The sequence below is a fragment of the Lissotriton vulgaris genome, chromosome 6 (genome assembly GCF_964263255.1).
Source record: "Lissotriton vulgaris chromosome 6, aLisVul1.2, whole genome shotgun sequence".
NCBI classification, from domain to species: Eukaryota; Metazoa; Chordata; class Amphibia; order Caudata; family Salamandridae; genus Lissotriton; species Lissotriton vulgaris.
The window spans coordinates 88,488,019-88,506,690 of NC_141694.1; the positions used below are offsets into that span (position 1 = coordinate 88,488,019).

Genomic DNA, 18,672 nt, shown 5'->3' on the forward strand with positions numbered 1-18,672 from the left:
CACAAAGCCGAACAGTCTGTCCTACAGATCTATGACACAAAAGTTGGTGGTTCAGTTTTATATGGCTCCGAATTTTGGGGCTTTGCAAATCTGGCAGCACTTGTCTTAGCAGAGACTAAGTTCCTTTGAAACATCACAAACCTCCCACAAGTAATCCCTGGGAGATGTAGCAAGATATCGCCCAATTGCATACTGGCGTAGAATGTGGACCACTCCTGAGCTGGCAAATTACGCTGTTGCAGTTAAGGATGTTATGGAGGTGGACAACACACACAGGATAGGCTGTCTCCAAAAAATCAAGTGTATGTTGATCACAACGATGGGTAGGAGACAATTATCGGAGAACCCAACGGGTGTACAGAACCTTCAAAAGTAAAAACGAAAGAACAGTACTAGTCTATGATCATGACCAACAACTTAAGAGCTATCAAAAGTACCTCTCTGACTGGAAGGTTCTTAGAATTCAAGCCCACCCCTTGGTATGAAACTAATTGGGTATTATAGCGAAGCCTTCTGATAGGAGACTATGGGCCAGATGTAGGTAAAATCACATTTGGGAATCCTTAATAGTGAATTTTACCGATTCGCTATTAAGGACTCGCAAAATTGAATGTAGATAGGAATCGCTAAAATATTAGCGAATCCTTAATATTCCTTAATAGCGAATCGCAAATTGAGAATGTGCTAATAAGGAATATCTACCTATTAATTCCTATGGGCTAGGAGGCCCATAGGAATGAATGGGAAGATATTAACTATTTACAATTCACTATTAGAGAATCGCAAATAGCGGGCGCTATTTCAAAGGTGCCGCCAGGGTATCAAAAGGACACTCTGTTGCACCCCTGAAATGTGCATGTGTGCACATGTGGCGCACATACATACCCTAAGGGCATGAATGTGTGCCACATGGCACTTTGAAAAAAAAAAGTGCTTCTTTAAAGGAAATCGCTATTTACCATCAACTTGAAGTTGGTGGTAATTAGCGATTCATTAAGGCTAAAGTGCACTTTCTTTTGTGCTACTTGCATTGCATTTAAGGAATTGCAATCTGCAATTCCTTAAATGATAGAGCAAAATAAGGAATTGCAATTTTGCGATTGCTTATTTTGCTAGTAGGTGTAAACTTACCTACATTTCAGTGTTAGCGCTCTGTATTTGGCCACCTATATCTGGCCCTATATTTACAATTTCGAACTGGCACACTTTCTTTAAAATCTTTTACAAGCAAGTGGTCCTCCAATGCTGATGATAAATGTGAAATATGTGCAGACCAAACAAACATATTCTCATGTTCTCTTTCTTTGCCCTGCATACGAGGGCCCTCGGAAAAAATTCCTGAAGCCAACTTGCAAAAATATGGGCACCAGAAGTAGCAATACTGCACTGAGAATGTTGCGTACAAATTCTTCAGCGCAATATGCAACGTCTGTTGCCAAGTTCCTGGGATGGATGTGGGCTATACGATCCAAGATGTAACTCTACCAGTGGCGAAGCTTGAATGATGCAAAACCAAGCCCGAAGGACTTACATTAGCCAACAGGGCCAAGATATGAACTTATTCCCCTTGCATGTTGTGCTATGGATTTTAAGTATAATGTTTTTTTAATGTTATTTTTATGAGTTTTACTATTTATATGCTTTTATGACATGTATTTGATTGAATTGAATAACTTTACTCTTAAGGATATTTATTTCTAGAAAGTACTCATCAGCGTAATATCCCAATACTCATTGCTCCTAATTTAGGCTGTCCAACTCTGCAAGATAGATAATGTATGTAAAGGGAGAAAAGAAGGGACGCAAGTAAGCACCCCTGTTTCGGTTCATTATGTCTCTCTACTTTTCTGGAAAGACCCAGATTCCCTCCCATCAGAACCTGTGTCCAAGTTGAAGAAAGCAAAGCAACAATATATAAACAATGAGTGTTAAAAATGTTAAGGCAATGCATGTCAGCAATTTAGTTCCTCTCTTATTTCAAGTTTTACTTAATCTTGCCTCCCTCAAGAGTGAGCTATTTAATCATGTGTTTCTTTCTGTATTTTTCTCTGTGCATACTTTGAGCTGAGCAGGTGTTTATGGGGGGCTTTGATTGAGAACTTGGACGCTGAAGCCAAACCAAAATGCATGTCAGTGGGTTGGCTTCTCTGCACAGCACACAGAACAATGGTCATGTATTCCAGTTGTAATTGCAATTTTGTGAAAACGTGTGTGAAGGGGATGCACAGATAGCAAAATATTTACAGGGCAAAAGTATAAGTAAATAAATTGCTTAAATGTGAGTGAGCGCAGTGTATGTTTGGACGTTCTGAATTGAAGCGGTATGCAAGGAAGTGTATTCAGGAAAGAGTGAAAAGAGCGTGCTCACGAGGAAAGAAGTGTTTGAATATGTGCAGGTCTTTTCTTCAATTTTTCTTCCAGAGGAGGATCCAGCCTGGACCCCACGTTTGTCCATTAACCCCTTCGATGCTTGTGACGGAACCATTCCGTCATCAGTCACGGCTGAGCTGTGCTGATGACGGAATGGTTCCGTCACGACCACACCCTGTTCTGGAATGTCCAGGACAGGGGAAAAATTCAAGTAGCAGCCAAGGTGTTAAGCTTGCCCGCGTCGCTCACTACATAAAAATCATAACAATCTTTTAAGCCACACACCTTTCAAATGTCACCAACTACCACTGCCACTACATGAATCTAGGGAGAGCTCCTGGGTGCCCAATTAAGGACTATCACGCTTAGGATCTAACCTTAATTCGAATGTGAACACAGCAATATATTTTCTCCAAAACTGGTCAAAATTAGCCAGGATTAACATTACAACCATCCTAGAACTAAATGTCTCCCTAGAACTTGGAAGTGGAGCAAGGAGATCCACATACACCCAATCAATATCCCTGTTTGACACCAGACACAAGGCCTCAATCTCTAGTAGGAGCTGCAGAATAAGACTTCTATTTAGAGGGCGCAATTCACTATCAAACAAGGAAACAAAATTCAAGATATAAGAAAAATGGCTAAAACCTTGGAGCACATGCATCAAGCTTTTTACCGGTCGCAAAGGGGCCGATTCGTAGATACCATCAACTTCAAGTTGTTGGTAACTTGCAAATCCTTAGAAAAATGCATAAAATTGCATTTTTCAAAGTGGCATATGCTGCACACACATGCCCTTAGGGCATGTGTGTGCGCCACATGTGCACATTTACATGTTTTGGAGGTGCATCAGGGGGCTTTAGCCCCCTAGCACCCTTGAAATTGAAGTTTTGATTACCTATTTGGTAATCGCAAATTTCTAATACTTTCCCATTCATTCCTATGGGCCTGTAAGCCCATAGGAATGAATAGGAATGCATTCTCTAATAGCGAACCGCAATTTGCGATTCGCTATTAGGAATGTGTAGGTATCGCTATTTTTTTGCGATTCCTACATTCATAAGGAATCGCGACTCCTAAATAGCGATTCCTCAAAAATCGTTATTAAGGAATCGCAATTCCGTATCTTGATGCATATGCCCCCAAGTCCTTTACAGAGATTATTGTTATACCTTGACCATGCCCCTTGATTGAGCGGCTGTGCTAATGGAATAAAATGAGAAGCCTCTCCATTAAGAGTCCTCACGAATTTTGGCGCAGAACTTAAAGGAGAGATTCTCCACAAGAGGGGGCTATAGAAGGTCTTTTATGGGGCCACTCGGCCTCTTAGAGACTCCACAACCTTCTTCATCAGTTCTCACTAATTCAACAGACCCATCTCCAGCATCATTCTTCACTATACATCCATTCACTCCACCACAATAATTATTGACAGCTATTCCTATATAATTCCCACCCCCAGCCGATGGCAATGTAGGATTGGTACTTCTAGTATGTGAGGAGGGGCTAGTGTACTAATTGGTTCCGGGGACAAGCTCCCAACCTAAATGAGAAACAGCATTCACTGCCCCTTCTAGTTTTGGAAACTGAATAATAGAACAGGACTATTCTAGAACATTTGAAAACCTGAGTTTTTTAGACTTACATTTCATGATGTGTTGGATTAATTCCTTTCCCCCCTTCTGGCATTTTGCCCTATTGTGCCGGGGGGGGGGGGGGGGCTTCACAGTAGAATCACCATCATGGGAGGCCCTTGATAAATTAGCACTACAAAGGGGGACATCTTGCAAAACAGTAACCCCAGAGATAAAAGGAGGCCCTTTTTTTAAATATCAGAAAAACAGGAAGAGGATACTTATTTACAGGTACATTTGCACTTTGGGCTACATAACACCCTTCTTCATGAAAATGATTTAAAGAGGAAGAACTGGGCATGCTGTCAATCTGCTTAGTGACCTCCGAATTACCCAAAAGGAGTGACCCCAGGTTCACCATTATGTTCCTTGCAACAAAACAAATTAATGTGACTATTTCAAGATGTTTACATGGCCATTGATATTAGAAAAACCTTTTACAACTTTACATGGTTTCTTGATGAGGACTATACCCCCTTCTTTAACTTGAATGCACTTAGTCATCCTAACTTTATCATAGTGTTTCCTGGACTGTCGTCTCCCCCCCCCCCCCCAGTCGAGACACCTGGCATTAACAGGCTTGGGCCCGTCTCACCTCAATCTACAGGGTAGTAAGTGTGTCCCTTTTAAATCTTTCCATGAAACATTACTCAATATTTTTTTTTTTGATCAACGGTGACGGTACGTGTCTGTTTTAATAATAAAGCAATAAAGATTATTACTTATTCATCACTGCTGCAACTCCAACAGTACTTGCATCAACTTTTAATTGACATTTTACACCACTTATAAAAGGTTTTACGGCTTGTGTAGTAATAATCTATGTTTTCACTGGTGAAAAACCTTTGTATTTACACATCAAGTAGCTATAGCAACAGTATGCCAACTCTATTTTACGGCCAGTAAGGACATTAAAATATATACCAAGGACAAAGCATTCTTTCGATTTCCAGGTATAAACTTGCAAGCATGTAGCCACGAGCCTACTTTCAGGAAGGGGAGCAAACTACTGAGTGACCTTATGGAGCCTTCAGCATTTGCATAGCTTCTCCCTATGAACAGGAAACTCTTGATCACACTTGGGTAAAGATACTATATTATTAATTCATAAAAATAATATAGGGCTTTTTTGCCCTTTAATGTACAGGTTAGGGACAAAAAAGGTGTGCAATGTGTTCACCATTCGTTGCATGAAGGACAGGAGGGTAAAGTGTTACACTTTTAAATCATTTATTTATTTATTTATTTAGATTTGTAATGCCCCTTATCACCCAGGGGTCTCTAAGCGCTTGTCAGAGGGTGCACACAGACTAGATGGGGGAGCAGGGGGGGGGGCTTCTAGGACGTACCCCATGCCTCCAGGAAGAGCACAGTTTTAAGCTTCTTCCTGAAGGGTAGGAGGTTCATTTCCTTGCGCAGGCTCACTGGCAAGTTGTTCCAGGCCACGGGAATTGCGTTGGAGAATGCTCGCCCTCCCATAGAGGATAGTTTAAAGCGGGGGCAAACCAGAAGGGTGGCATGTGCTGATCAGAGAGTCCTACTGGGAACATAGAGGACTAAGCGCTCCTTGATGTACCTTGGGGCTTGTCCATACAGGGCTTTATGTGTGGTGCAGAGGCCCTTGAACTTGATTCTCTGCATAATTGGGAGCCAATGAAGCTCCCGTAGCAGTGGTGTAGCGTGTGTCCGTCTTGGTTTTTTAAAGATTAATCTTGCTGCGTCGTTCATGACTGTTTGTAGACTGGCCAACAGTTGTTGGAGAAGGCCAGTGTACAAAGAATTGCTGTAATCCAAACACGACAGGATCATAGCTGAAACCGCCCGCCTGAGCGTGGCCGAGGTCAGGAGTGGAGATAGTTTCCGCAGTTGTCTTGGTAGGCACAGCAAGTACCGACAACTGACGAGACTTGTTGTGCCATAGAAAGTTTGGCATCTATATGAATGCCCAGGCTTTTCACAGCCGCCGCCGGTTTCGGAGAGGGTCCCAGTTCTTTTAGCCAAAGGAGGTTGTTCCAAGGAGATCGCCAGCACCTCTGTTTTATCCGGATTTATCTTTAACGAATTGGCTGACATCCAATTGACCGTAAATTTTAGTATGTTTTACCATCGTACATATGCAGAGGGTGAATTTTAAATTTGAATAATAATTTGAGTGTCATCGGCATAATTGTAGATCCGGCACTGCATCTGGTTTAGTGCAGAGATCAAAGGCTGCAAATAGGCATTGAAAAGGAGAGGTGAAAGTGCTGAGCCTTGGGGAACTCCACAGGAGAGATCTGTTGGGTTGGAAAACAAATTTGCCAGTTGGACTCTCTGGGAAAAGTTTTTAAGAAATGAAGTTAGCCAGGTATGAGCAGTGCCCTGAATGCAGAGGTCCCTAAACCGCGACAGTAATTGGTCATGGTTGACCGTATCAAATGCCGCGGAGAGGTCGAACAGCACCAGGGCACACTGAGTTTTTTTGTCTGCCCTGAGTCTTGGATCATCCAGGAAGACCAATTCCGTGCTGTGATGGGCCCTGAGGCCGGCCTGATTCGGTTCTAAAAGTTGATTGTTTTCAAGATGGCAGGAAAGGTGTGGGAGGACGTGCTGTTCAATTATCTTAGCTAAGAAAGGCAGCTGTGAGATATGTCTAAAATGTTTCAAGATCTTGGTATCGGCACCAGGCTTCTTTAGGAGCGGGATCAGGTGAGCCTCCTTAAATTCGGTGGCAACCTGTCCCGTTTCCAGGGAACTATTGAGAAGGGCGAGTACGTCGTCATCTATTGCTGGCAGGGCCAGCTTAAAAGACCCTAGGTGGGCAGGGGTCCACTGGTGACCCGGATTCCACTCGCCCCATCAGGACTGCCAGAGTCTCCTTAGTAAGTGGTGGCAGAGTGTTTAGAGGGTGGACAATCAGAGGGGGTGTCGGTGAGGGACTTCTAGGACAGCTAAAGCTCGGGGTGCGATGGATTTAGAGCATCCTCTCATGGTAGAGATAAGAAGATGGGACGTTGGTGTCTGGGGGGACACCTTTAGATGCTACACTGTCTGATTTACCTGGAGGTTGTCTTCGAATCCGCCCCATTCTGCTGCTGTCATGGTCCTGCCTCCTCCGGGTGCTGCAGGGGTAGTCATTCTGCACCCTGGATGTTAACCCCCCTAGCAGGTGGGGTGTTGGGAAAGTCCAACCTCAGGGTCCAGGAGCCGCTGTCGCCCCTATTCACCCTCTAAGTGGAAGGAGCGATGAGGTTGGGACGTGAGAGTCCACAGCTCATTCCCAGACCCGGAAGTAAACAACCTCTTCTGACACCCGCAGCAACACAAATGAGGACGTGGTGACGGACCAGAGTGTGGGAGGCTGTCTCGCGAGATTATCTAGACACCTAACAACCCGGGATGCCTATGAGACATCAAGAAAGCGGCCGTATTGGAGAGGAAAAATGTGTACATGAGTAGTAGTACCTAAAAAAGAGAGCTTCATAAATATTACGATAAGACAGATTTTTTTTTAGCTCCAAAAACATATTTGGAATTAGATTTTGTTTTTAATGTTTCGGTCGAAACAGTTACGTAAAGCAGAAGTAAAGACAAAATAGCTATCAACAAAAACCTGGGCGCCGAGAGTCTTGCACCTTTCGTGGGTATCGTAAATGCTCCCTTGTAACGTGGCCACTACCCTTGTTCTCGTCCTAGGTGCGACTGTGTTCACACTGCGTAAAACGACGCCATGTTGAAGGTGACAGAGAGAAATTACAGGATTTTTTCAATTGGTAAACAATTATATTTGCTTTCGAAAATAGCTGCCCGAATACCTGCCAGCATCCTCAACATGCGGAATTCCATATGTCCTAGCGCCTGGCAGGTGCTTAGTGAAGTCCAAGAGGATATTTGCTATCTATGAAACAGACACCTATTTGCATACATCACACCATATATATAAGTGGACGATAATATATGAAACGCACTAAAAAGAATAAGACGCTAAAAATATGTATTGCCTAAATATATCTCTACGTGATAATACCACTGATAAGGAGCCACGTCGTTTCAAAATGGCAGCCGCGTTCATACAGCTGGGTCGTGTATGCTAATGCTACTGTTGCTACGGTGTGTGAGGCCGTCTCGTGCGCAGTCGCCTCCCTTCGGAACGCGTAGGTGGAGACAGTGAAGAAGGATATTGTGTTTGGGTAGTTTGACGGCAAATATGGCGGCGCCCGGCAGCGTGGATGAGATGCGGAGCCGCGTGGTGCTAGGGGAGTTCGGGGTTCGCAACGTGAGTGTTTCCACACACCGAGAGTAGCTCTTTCTGACCTATATAGCTGACCGGCGTCTTAGAATGATTATGGGCTGCCATACGTCTTGTTCTGTAGTCGGCTAGTGGCTGTAATTACGAGTGTCGCTTTCGGTCAGCCCTGGCATGTGTTTATTTTACACTGGCTCACAGAATTTATCTGGCAGGGAGCACCAAATTATGGGGTGGTTGACTAAATTATTCGACAAGAAAAAATTAATTTTGCGGCGGTTGTGATGGAGAAGAACCGGTAACGAAAGCAGGCTTTGACGTGGTTTGGGTGTAAGTTTAATATGACTCAATAAATCAATCAATCATTGCATTTCTAAAGCACGCTACATACCTGTGAGGGTCTCAAGGCGCTGGTGGGGGCGCTACTGATCGAAGAGCCAGGTCTTGAGAAGTCTTCTTAAGGCCAGCAGGTCCTGAGTCTGTCGTAGGCTGGTAGGGAGAGCGTTCCAGGTCTTGGCGGCGAGGTAGGAGAAGGATCTGCTGCCGGCGGTGGTTTTTCGGATACGAGGAACTGAGGTTGACTGAGCGGAGGCTTCGGGTGGGGATGTGGAAGCTGAGACTGTTGTTGAGGTATGTAGGTCCGGTGTTATGCAGTGCTTTGTGTGCGTGGATGAGGAGTTTGAAGGTGCTCCTCTTGTTGACGGGGAGCCAGTGTAGGCCTCTCAGGTGGGGTGTGATGTGGCTGCATCAAGGGACGTCAAGGATCAGGCGTGCCGAAGCGTTCTGGATTCGTTGTAGTCGTCTCAGGAGCTTGGTGGTAGTTCCTGAGTAGAGGTTCCCTTAGTCGAGTCTGCTGGTGACGAGGGCCTGGGTGACAGGTTTTTCTCGTGTAGGGAGTGATCTACTTGAAGATCCTGCGGAGCATTCGGAGGGTGTTGAAGCAGGATGCAGAGACGGCGTTGATTTGCCTGGTCATGGAGAGGGTGGAGTCGAGGATGACCCCCAGGTTGCGTGCGTGGTCTGTGGGTTCCGGGGCGGTGCCGAGCGATGTGGTCCACCAAGAGTTGTCTCAGGCTGATGGGGTGGGTCCGAGAATGAGGACCTCTGTCTTGTCTGAATTCAGCTTCAGTCTGCTGTCCTTCAACCAGTCGGCTACGGCCTTCATTCCTTTGTGGAGGTTGGCTTTGGCGGTGTGGGGGTCTTCGGTGAGGGATATGATCAGCTGGGTGTCGTCGGCGTAGGAGATGATGTTCAGGTTATGTTGACGTGCGACGTGGGCGAGCGGTGCCATGTAGATATTGAAAAGCGTCTGGCTGAGGGAGGATCCCTGTGGGACGCCGCAGATGATCTCAGTGGTTTTTGAGCAAAAGGGTGGGAGGCGGAAGCTCTGGGTTCTGCCGGAGAGGAAGGATGTGGTCCAGGTCAGGGCCTTCTCTTGAATTCCGGTGTCATGGAGGGGTGCTGATCGGGTGCGGTGGCAGTCTGTGTCAAAGGCTGCTGATAGGTCCAGGAGGATGAGGGCGGCTGTTTCTTCTTTGTCCATTAGGATCCTGATGTAGTCAGTGGTGGCGATGAGGGCGGTCTCGGTGCTGTGGTTGCTGCGAAAGCCGGATTGGGAAGGGTCCAGGACGTTGTCCTCGAGGTAGCGGGTTAGCTGTTTGTTGACAATCTTCTCTGTCACTTTCACCGGGAACAGGATCAGGGAGATGGGCCGGAAGTTCTTGAGGTCCTTGGGGTCTGCCTTGGGTTTCTTCAGAAGGGCGTTGATCTCGGCGTGCTTCCAGCTTTCCGGGAAGGTTGCTGTCTCAAAGGAGCTGTTGATAGTTTTCCGGAGGTGGAGTGCGATGGTTGTGCTAGTTTTGTTGAAGACATGGTGAGGGCAGGGGTCGGATGGGGATCCGGAGTGGATGGAGTTCATGGTTTGGATAGTGTCTTCGTCGCTGACGTTGGACCAGGCGGTCAGGCGGCTGGTGCTGGTAGTGGTCGCGGGGGTGGTGGACTCGGTGGTGGGTGCGGGGGTCTCAGAGTTGAAGCTGTTGTGGATGTCTGTGATCTTGTGGTGAAAGAAGGTGGCCAGGGAGTCGCACAGGTCTTTTGATTGTGGTATGTCGTTGGTGTTGGAGCTGGGGTTGGAGAGATCTTTCACAATGCTGAAGTGCCCCTTGGAGATGTGTGCGTTGTTGTCAAGGTGGTCTTTGAAGGCGGTCCTAATGAGTTGGTGGTGTTTGCGGGTGGCGCTCTTGTGGGCTGTGTGGCTGTCTGGTGTTCGGTCGTGGAGCCATTTCTTCTCCAGCTTCCGACAGGTACGATTGGAGATCTTCGGAGAACCAGGCAGCATTTTTGTTGGTGTGGTTGGTTGCTGAGGTCTTTGAGAGGGGCGAGGGTGTTGGCGCAGTCATTGATCCACTGTTTGAGGTTGGTTGCGGCGGGGTCGGCTGGTGGTCTCAGGGCGAGGGTGGTAGTCAGTTGGTCCTTGGTGACCTTGCCCCAGCAGCGGCGTGGCAGTTGTTGGGTGAGGTGGTGTGTGGTGGGTTTCCTGAAGGTGAAGTGGACGCATCTGTGGTCGGTCCAGTGGGGTTCGGTGGTGTGGTTGAAAGGAGGCGTGGGGGCTTGTGGAGAAGATGGGGTCCGGCGGCGTGAGTGGATGTTGTCACTAGCTGTTTGAGTCCGAGGTTGTCTATCAGGGCGGTGGAGTTGGCGTTGTTGTTGTTCTCGAGGTGAAAGTGCAGGTCCCCGAGGAGGATGTAGTCCGTGGAGGCGAGGGTGTGGGTGCTGACGAGGTCGGCGATGGTGTCACTGAACTGTGGTCTTGGTCCGGGTGGTCTGCAGACAAGTGTTCCTCTGGGGGTCGTATTGGGGTCGGTGTGGATCTGGAAGTGCATGTGCTCGGCAGTGGTGAGGGTGTCGTCTGTGTTGGTCGAGACTCTGAGGGTGTCCTTGTGGATGATGGCGATTCCCCCCTCCAACTCAGTTGGTGCGTTCTCTGCGGGAGATCATGTAGCCCTGTGGGATGGCTATGGCGATGTCTGGTGCTGAGGTGGCGTTCAGCCAGGTCTCCGTCAGGAAGGCAACGTCGGGGGCGGTGGAGTCTAGGAGGTCCCAGAGTTCGATGGCGTGCTTGCGAGCGGTGCGGGTGTTGAGGAGGATGCAGTGGATGTGGTTGGGTTCTCTGGTTGGTGGTCTGGTGGGCTGGATGCTGGTGAATCTGCAGTTCCGGCAGGCGAAGGGCCCTTGGGTGCGCTTCGGGGTGGCCCGGTAGCAGGAGTGGTCTCGTCCGGTGTTGAGTGTGTGGAGTGTGTTGGAGCCGTAGTGCAGTCTGGCGTTGCAGGGGGCGCAGGGTCCAGGGGTTCTGGCACAGGGCGTGGTTCAGGCGCGGACGGGCGCAGACAGGCTTGCCTTTGGCGCGCCGGCTGCGCGGCCTCCATATGAGGGGTAGAGAGAGAGAGGAGCAGCTGGGAGGTGGGAGCAGGGTGGCCAATGGGGGGCAGGGCCGCTGGGACGCGGCGGCGGGAAAACGGCAGGGGGACATGGAAGGCGGGGGAGAAGAGAAGGGGGTACAGGGGCAGAAACAGGCACAGGGGAACAAAAGTAAAAAGGGCACTGGAACAAAACAAAGGATACAGCAGCAGAACAAGCTCAGTAGCGATCACAATGGGCTGCGTGGCGGTGAGGGGAGCGACCTGCCTGGAGACAGGGTCAAAGGTCGCTGTCTTGGGTGGCGTGGCTACCGGCCGCGCATGGCGGACGTGAGCTGAGACTGCTCCGTCTTCAACCCTTTACATAAGCTGATTATCCTAACTTTACCCGATGCCACGGATGCCCCACTTTCACCACACTGAAGCAGAACATGTCCGGAGTGTACGTGGCTAATTTTGTGGACCGACTGAGCTCCTGTACGGCGCGACCGGACATCTGACGTACTGCGGCCTTGCCCGAAAATACAAGCCGCGAGCTGCAGTAGGAGACTGGGCCGAGCTGCGGACTGGGGACGTGACCGGCGTTTGGTCCGAGAGGTCCGGAGGAGAGCGCATTTACCGGGAACCACAGGCGCGAGGTACGCGACACCTCAGCTCCCTGCAGAGGCATACAATCGGTAGGCAATACCTGTCCTGGAAGGATTGCTATGGCGGAGCGATCCGGCATCGCCGGGAGAGAGAGCGCTAGATGCACCGAATCGGCAGGGACGTCGCTGGTCTGAGAGCCTGATTGGGGGATTGCACATGTTAAGCGGCCGCGGTCGGCGCTGCTTCATGAACCCTGGGCATTGGCCCGGGGGCGAGAGCCCTTGCTTCACGGCCCCTGTAGTTCTTGGCGGGCACCGCCCAACGCCATAGTGCATATCGGGCAGAAGGCGCAAAATGGCGGTGCGAAGTCTGGAAAGATGGTCCCGGGTGTAAGGGCACGATCCTGACCCGACAAGTAGTGGGGACTGGCATATAGTTGTGCCTGCTGGAACTGAGCCCCCGACCACCCACAGGCAGAGACCCCCTCCTCCCCCTCCTGGGCCACTCGTATAACCCCGCCGGGAGCAAATACAGTCTGCTAGACGGTGGAGTAAGGCCGGACAGGGACAACATATGAACAAAAGGGAGTGAAGACACCAACGAGCAGGGGCAGGGTATACTGATTGCCGCACTATACTGTGGGAGAGACAATTCACAAGGCGTGAACGACCCCCTGCGCTGTGCGGAAAGGGGAAGAACGAAGACACGAAGCGCCAGCACAAATACACTGAGCCGGACGCGAACTATCCTTGGACACGCGACAACAAGGTGGTGGTGCTCCTAAGGCAGGCGGGACAAAGATTTCATTCGTGAAAGGAGACGTTGCCCGACGAGACTTGGTTCTGTGTCAGAGACAGACCATGGGGCGCAGACTGAAGCAACAAGAACAACTGGCAGGCGCCACGACACAGTCTACCGACTCTGAGGACCCCCTGGCCTCATCCAATAACGAAGTAATACCGCCAACAGGAAGGGTTTCCCAAGAGGCGAAATTGGACTTAATCCTAACTGAAATTAGGGCATCAAGGGAGGCGCTAGAAGCGAGAATGGACGTAATGTCAACGGGCCTGACACTACTGAAGGCGGACGACAAGTAACTGGCCGGGAAAGTCACAGACCACAAGCTGGCCTTGGATGATCTAATTCCACAACAGACCGCTCATTCCACAAGGCTGGAGGAGCTCGAACGTCAACTTAAGGGCCTACGAGACAGAGTGGACGACGCGGAAGGGCGCTCGCGCCACAATAATGTACGTATCCTGGGCCTTCCGGAACGCAGTGAGGGGACGAACCCGACGCAATTTGTGGAAGACTGGCTCAAGACGGTGGTGGCACCGACGGGCCTCACTCCACTCTACAGTGTGGAACGTGCGCACAGTGCCCCCGCGGCCGCCCAGGCCTGGGGCGCCACCGAGACCCATGATAGCGCGTCTCCTCCGTACAAGGATAGGGACACGATCCTTAAGGCTGCAAGAGACAATGGACCTGTGAGATATGAAAACAGGACAATCTCACTATACCTGGACTTCACCCCAGCAGTCCAGAAAACAAGGTCGACCTACATGGGGGTGAAACGCATAATGCGAGACCGCAACGTCAAATACGCCCTCCTCTTCCCAGCGCGACTGAAAGTAATCCATGACCACAAGACCTATTTCTTTGACACCCCAGAGGAAGCGTCGGAGTGGATGGAGATAGCGCTGACACCGCCTCCGTCACAGGCCCCAATGGAGGAAGCATCAAGGGATCGCTCCCCACATCGAACAGATCCGCCGGCGGACCAAGCGGGACACACAACTGCTGAGATGAGCAACCGCCAGGAACCAACGCCGACCACGGTAGGGACAACAGCGAAGCTGATGATGGCCACTTTGGCTGCCCACGATGTGCGAGAGCAGCCGGACACGGACCTTCGGTCTGACACGCGCACAGAAGTTTCGGACTCGGACACTGGTATACAATTGTTTCCACGGATTACACCGCAAATGGCGAACAAATTTTGAGAGACTATGCTGAAGATGTAATTTGGTAACGTATGTAACTGTATGTAATGTCATGCATCAGTGGGAACATGTGGTAAGGGTATTAGATATTAATAGGGTGAAGGTGAAAAATTACAGTAGTACTTGCCGGGTGAGTGCGCCTGGAACCACCCCCCCCTAGCGGAGGCACAGTTACGTTTATCTAGTAAACATCCACCTTGGATGTAAGATGTTTGGTCCTCATCTGTTTTTGAGTAAGGACCTTCAAGTTGGGAAATTAAGTATGGTTTTAGCACTTGTAATACTGCTAACATTATTTAAAGCACTGATTGTACTGAATATGTTTTGAACTACATGCCCTCCTCACCATGACGACACCTAATATATACAAGCTCTGCACCTGGAAAGTGCGTGGGATGGGGTCGGTGTATAAACGGCATAGAATACAGGCGCAGTTGAGCAGAAGACAGATCACTATAGCCTGTCTGCAAGAAACCCATCTGAATGGAGCAGAAGGCTCCAAGTTACATAGAAAATGGAAAGGTCAGTTATATGCCACTGCCCATTCGGCTTTCTCTAGAGGGTCTGCTATATGGCTCAAAAACACAATCCCATTTAAACTTTTGGATCAGTGAGTGGATAAAGAGGGTAGATACGTATTCATACGTGGAATATTGGATGGCTCCTTAGTAGTACTGGGTAGCATCTACGCCCCTAACACTGACCAGCCGAACTTTCTAGCCACATTGAGCGGAGTACTGTCAGATTGGTCGGATCACAATTGGATAATAGGAGGGGACTGCAATGCGGTCTTGGATCTAGATCTCGATAGGTCACACCCCCCGCTACGCTCTGCCGATAGCAGAAAGCAGGCAGAAGCACTGGCACACTGGGCAAGGAGCTGGGACATGTCAAACGCATGGAGACTCAAACATGCGACCCACAGGGAGTACACATTGTATTCCCCGCCACATAAGTTGCATACCAGGATTGACCGCTTTTTCTGCTCCAACACATTACTGGGATCAGAAGAATCCACCGAGCATATGGGGAAGACGCTTTCTGACCATAACCCGGTTGAACTGACACTGCAATGGGGAATGATCCCAACCCCGATACCGACCTGGTGACTATCGCCGGGGAGGCTGGAGGATCAGGTCTTTAGGTCCACTCTGACGGACGCCATCACTAAATACTTTCAGGACAATGCACATACAGCTAGCTCTAGGCAAATTGAATGGGAAGCCTTTAAGGCGACCATCCGCGGAGTTGCAATGGGCACAAAAGTGGGTATAAGACAGACTGTGCTTGAGAAGCTTAAGGAGGTAGAGGACAGATTAGCACCACTAGAGAATGAGGCAGCGGGCACGAATAACCAACTCACACAGCTCCAAGAAGCACATATACAAAATGCAGAGCTACTGGAGGAATTGATGGTAGTTGATTATAGGGAATACACGACGAGACAACACACACAAGCTGATAGGTCGGGGCCATAGGTCAGGGCCACTACTAGCGCGACTGATACGTAATACACCTATGTGTACTCCTATAGTGGAGGTCAAGGACCAGACTGGGGCGACCTGGCAGGGCCGTCTCTCTACAATCCACTCGAGAGCGCTGGGAGCAGGATATCGGGAGGGCACTCGGCGATAAGGAATGGGAGAAGGTGTTGAAGTTCCCAGCCAAGGTGTCTAGAAACCCTAATTTTAAGTTTATCCAATTAATGATAGTACATAGAGCTTATCTCACTCCGCATCGGCTGCACGCAATGTTTCCGGAAGTGTCAAATGCATGCCCCAGATGCATGACTGCAGATGCCGGCCTATTGCTCATGATATGGGAATGCCAAAGGGTTAGGACACTACTGGAGACAATACACACAGTACTAGCGGCGATAGCACCCGTAAGGCCCCCACCTCCCTAATGTATAGTATACTAGGCCTGGGACCCACGAAAAAAAAGCACCACCACACGATTCACAGATCTGGCAATACTATTAGCTAAACGCACAATAACGATGAGGTGGAAATTGGCCGGACCACCCGACCCTGGTGACTGGCATAGAGAAGTGCTGCGCTGGGGGAAGGCAGAGGGAATAGAATTGCAAAGAGAAGAACGTAGGGGCCTTGGCAAAACGCACATATCGATGGACTGGAACGCTATGATTATAGCCTTTGAAACATGCGATATAACTGAAATAGTGTAAACAAATGTTATTAGCATAAAATGTGATGTCGTTAAGGATGTAGAGACGGGACCTCACCCAACTGCATCCCCCCCGCTCCCCTCCTTCTCTCCCCCTCACCCTGACCACCCAACCCCCCCCCCCCCCCCCCCCCACCCCACTAGTCGGAGCGAGGGCTTCCAGTATGACACACTAGCCGCTTACCAACACGTCACTGCCTAGGGACAGATACATCGGCATTGAGAATAACAGCAGGCAACCACGCGATAAGGTGCAGTGCACGAAACCTAAATGGGCATCACAACGGTAATAGGAGTGTCGGAACTGAGAGGAGAGACAGACATTGTCACAAAGATTCAAATTGATTCAGTGCAACTAGAAAAATATGATTGCTGTATATAAGTGCTCGGGGAACTATGGGTGGGGGGCTAACATGAGTTGCTTCGGGATCCAGTTTAAAATCACAAAAACTGCAAAGCTTATAATGTTATGTGAATGTACAGCCAAAATTATAATGCTATTAACAATGATCACCTTGTTGTACACGTTGAACTGAATATTGCAGACCAATAAAAATATATATATATTTTTTAAAGTCGCTCTCTACCGCTGCGCGGCCTCCATATGAGGGGTAGGGGGAGGGAGGGAGGAACAGCTGGGAGGTGGGAGCGGGGCGGCCAATGTGGGACAGGGGGGCAGGGACGCAGCAGCGGGAAAACAGCAGGGGGACACGGAAGGTGGGGGAGAAGAGAGGTGGCACAGGGGCAGAAACTGGCACAGGGGAACAAAAGTAACAAGCATTTGCAATGCAATAGGTCTCGCAGTAGCAAAGTTTAAAGTTGTTGGTATTGTAAATGGCATTGTTTGTTATCTATTTTGTTTTAAGATCAATAAATATATACAAGGTTATTTATAATATTAGTATGTGATAGTGGGGCAAATGTGTTCTAGGAAATAGTCTATGCACGTGGGATAAGACGCTATCAACTACTGCCACTCCCTATAGCCATGGATAATTATGATGTTTTGCCAAGTGTGTTTTCTGTTGCAGAACACATACCATGATTGCCAACAAACAAGACTTTGAGCTATTGGCATTGTCAATGCCAGTAGATTAAATTTTCGCAAATGCAAAAACTATTGAATTGCAATTTTTTTTTGTTTTTTAAGCGCCCCATGCTGCGTTTGCACGCGAATAGAGGCCGGACCACTTTTTTTTTAGACGAACCGTGTCTACAGAAAGGGATGCAGGCGCCATTAAAGTGAAAGCTCTGTGTGGGGCCTTTTTACCAAAAAAGCATTTGTTTGAAAAACAAATGCATTTTTTGTAAAAGTGCCCCAAACAGCGCTTTCATTTTAATGGCAGCCACGCCCCTTTCTTCAGATGCAGCTAGTTCAAAGAAAGGAGCGTGGCCTCTATTAAGTGCAAGCGTGGGATGGGGTGCTTGGAAACAACCCCAAAAAAGTATATTTGCAAAGCAATAGGTTTCGAATTTGCGAGAGTTTAAGCTATTGGCATTTACATTGCCAATAGGTCAAACTCTCCTAAATGCGAAACCTATTGCATTGCAAAGAACTGTCTGTCATGGTCCCAGCTGCTTGGAAAGTGAAAGCGCTAATGGTGCGCTGAATGTTGCTGCAAAGCACATTGTGCCTGCAGTAAGACAAAACTCACTAATAAAATAAATAGTGCTTACAGACTAAATATCATAGACCGAGTAACAACAGAAGTAAAAGGGCCAGTCCTCGTGGTAGGTTACAAATCTCTACACTTCCTCTTTTGTTATACTCTTGTGGGTTCTTTTTAGGTCGAGGTAATATCCAGTCTGCCGAAGGCAGAACCAGAAGTACCTAGATTTAATGTTTCTCAGTGTGGACTATTTGTCCCGCCTCTGTTTTTGCCTCTCTCCCATTGGCTGGCTTCCTAAACGGAGGCCAGCCATTGGAGGAGAGAGCTGTCCCTCCGAATAGGCTCCGTCCTTTTCGGATTTGGAGGTGTGTTCGGTGTTCTTTCCACTTTTGGCCACGCCCATTCTGAGAACACCGAACACGCCCCCAATCCGAAAAATTTGGAACGTTTTGCAGCAGCCATTTTCTTTCCCCCCGCAGTGAAGGTGAGCCTCGAGCCTCTGCCTCTGCCCCAGTTTGTGGTGTTTTTAGTGCTCTTGCACCTCTGTTTGTGCCGTTGTTCTAGCTTTCCTTTATTTAATTCACCGGGCGCCAGCCGTCTCTCCAGCAGTGGGCTTTCCGCGAGAGGGCCTCGCTG

General features: G+C 48.7%; 2 protein-coding genes across 3 annotated transcripts in view; one reads left to right on the forward strand and one right to left on the reverse strand.

Annotated features, from left to right (window-relative positions):
• YIPF3 (Yip1 domain family member 3) overlaps positions 1–7,266 on the reverse strand; it is a 150,694-nt gene extending 143,428 nt beyond the window's left edge. Inside the window, 1 exon segment of the mRNA XM_086925995.1 lies at positions 7,047–7,266. Within this exon segment, the coding sequence (XP_086782121.1) occupies positions 7,047–7,124 (78 nt within the window). The 5' untranslated portion in view covers positions 7,125–7,266.
• An 861-nt stretch (positions 7,267–8,127) lies between these two features.
• POLR1C (RNA polymerase I and III subunit C) overlaps positions 8,128–18,672 on the forward strand; it is a 143,853-nt gene continuing 133,308 nt past the window's right edge. For both annotated transcript variants that reach the window (XM_086925996.1, XM_086925997.1), the window contains exon 1: positions 8,128–8,262. In XM_086925996.1, coding sequence (XP_086782122.1) covers positions 8,194–8,262 — 69 coding nt within the window. In that variant the 5' untranslated portion in view covers positions 8,128–8,193. The remainder of the gene's footprint in view (positions 8,263–18,672) is intronic.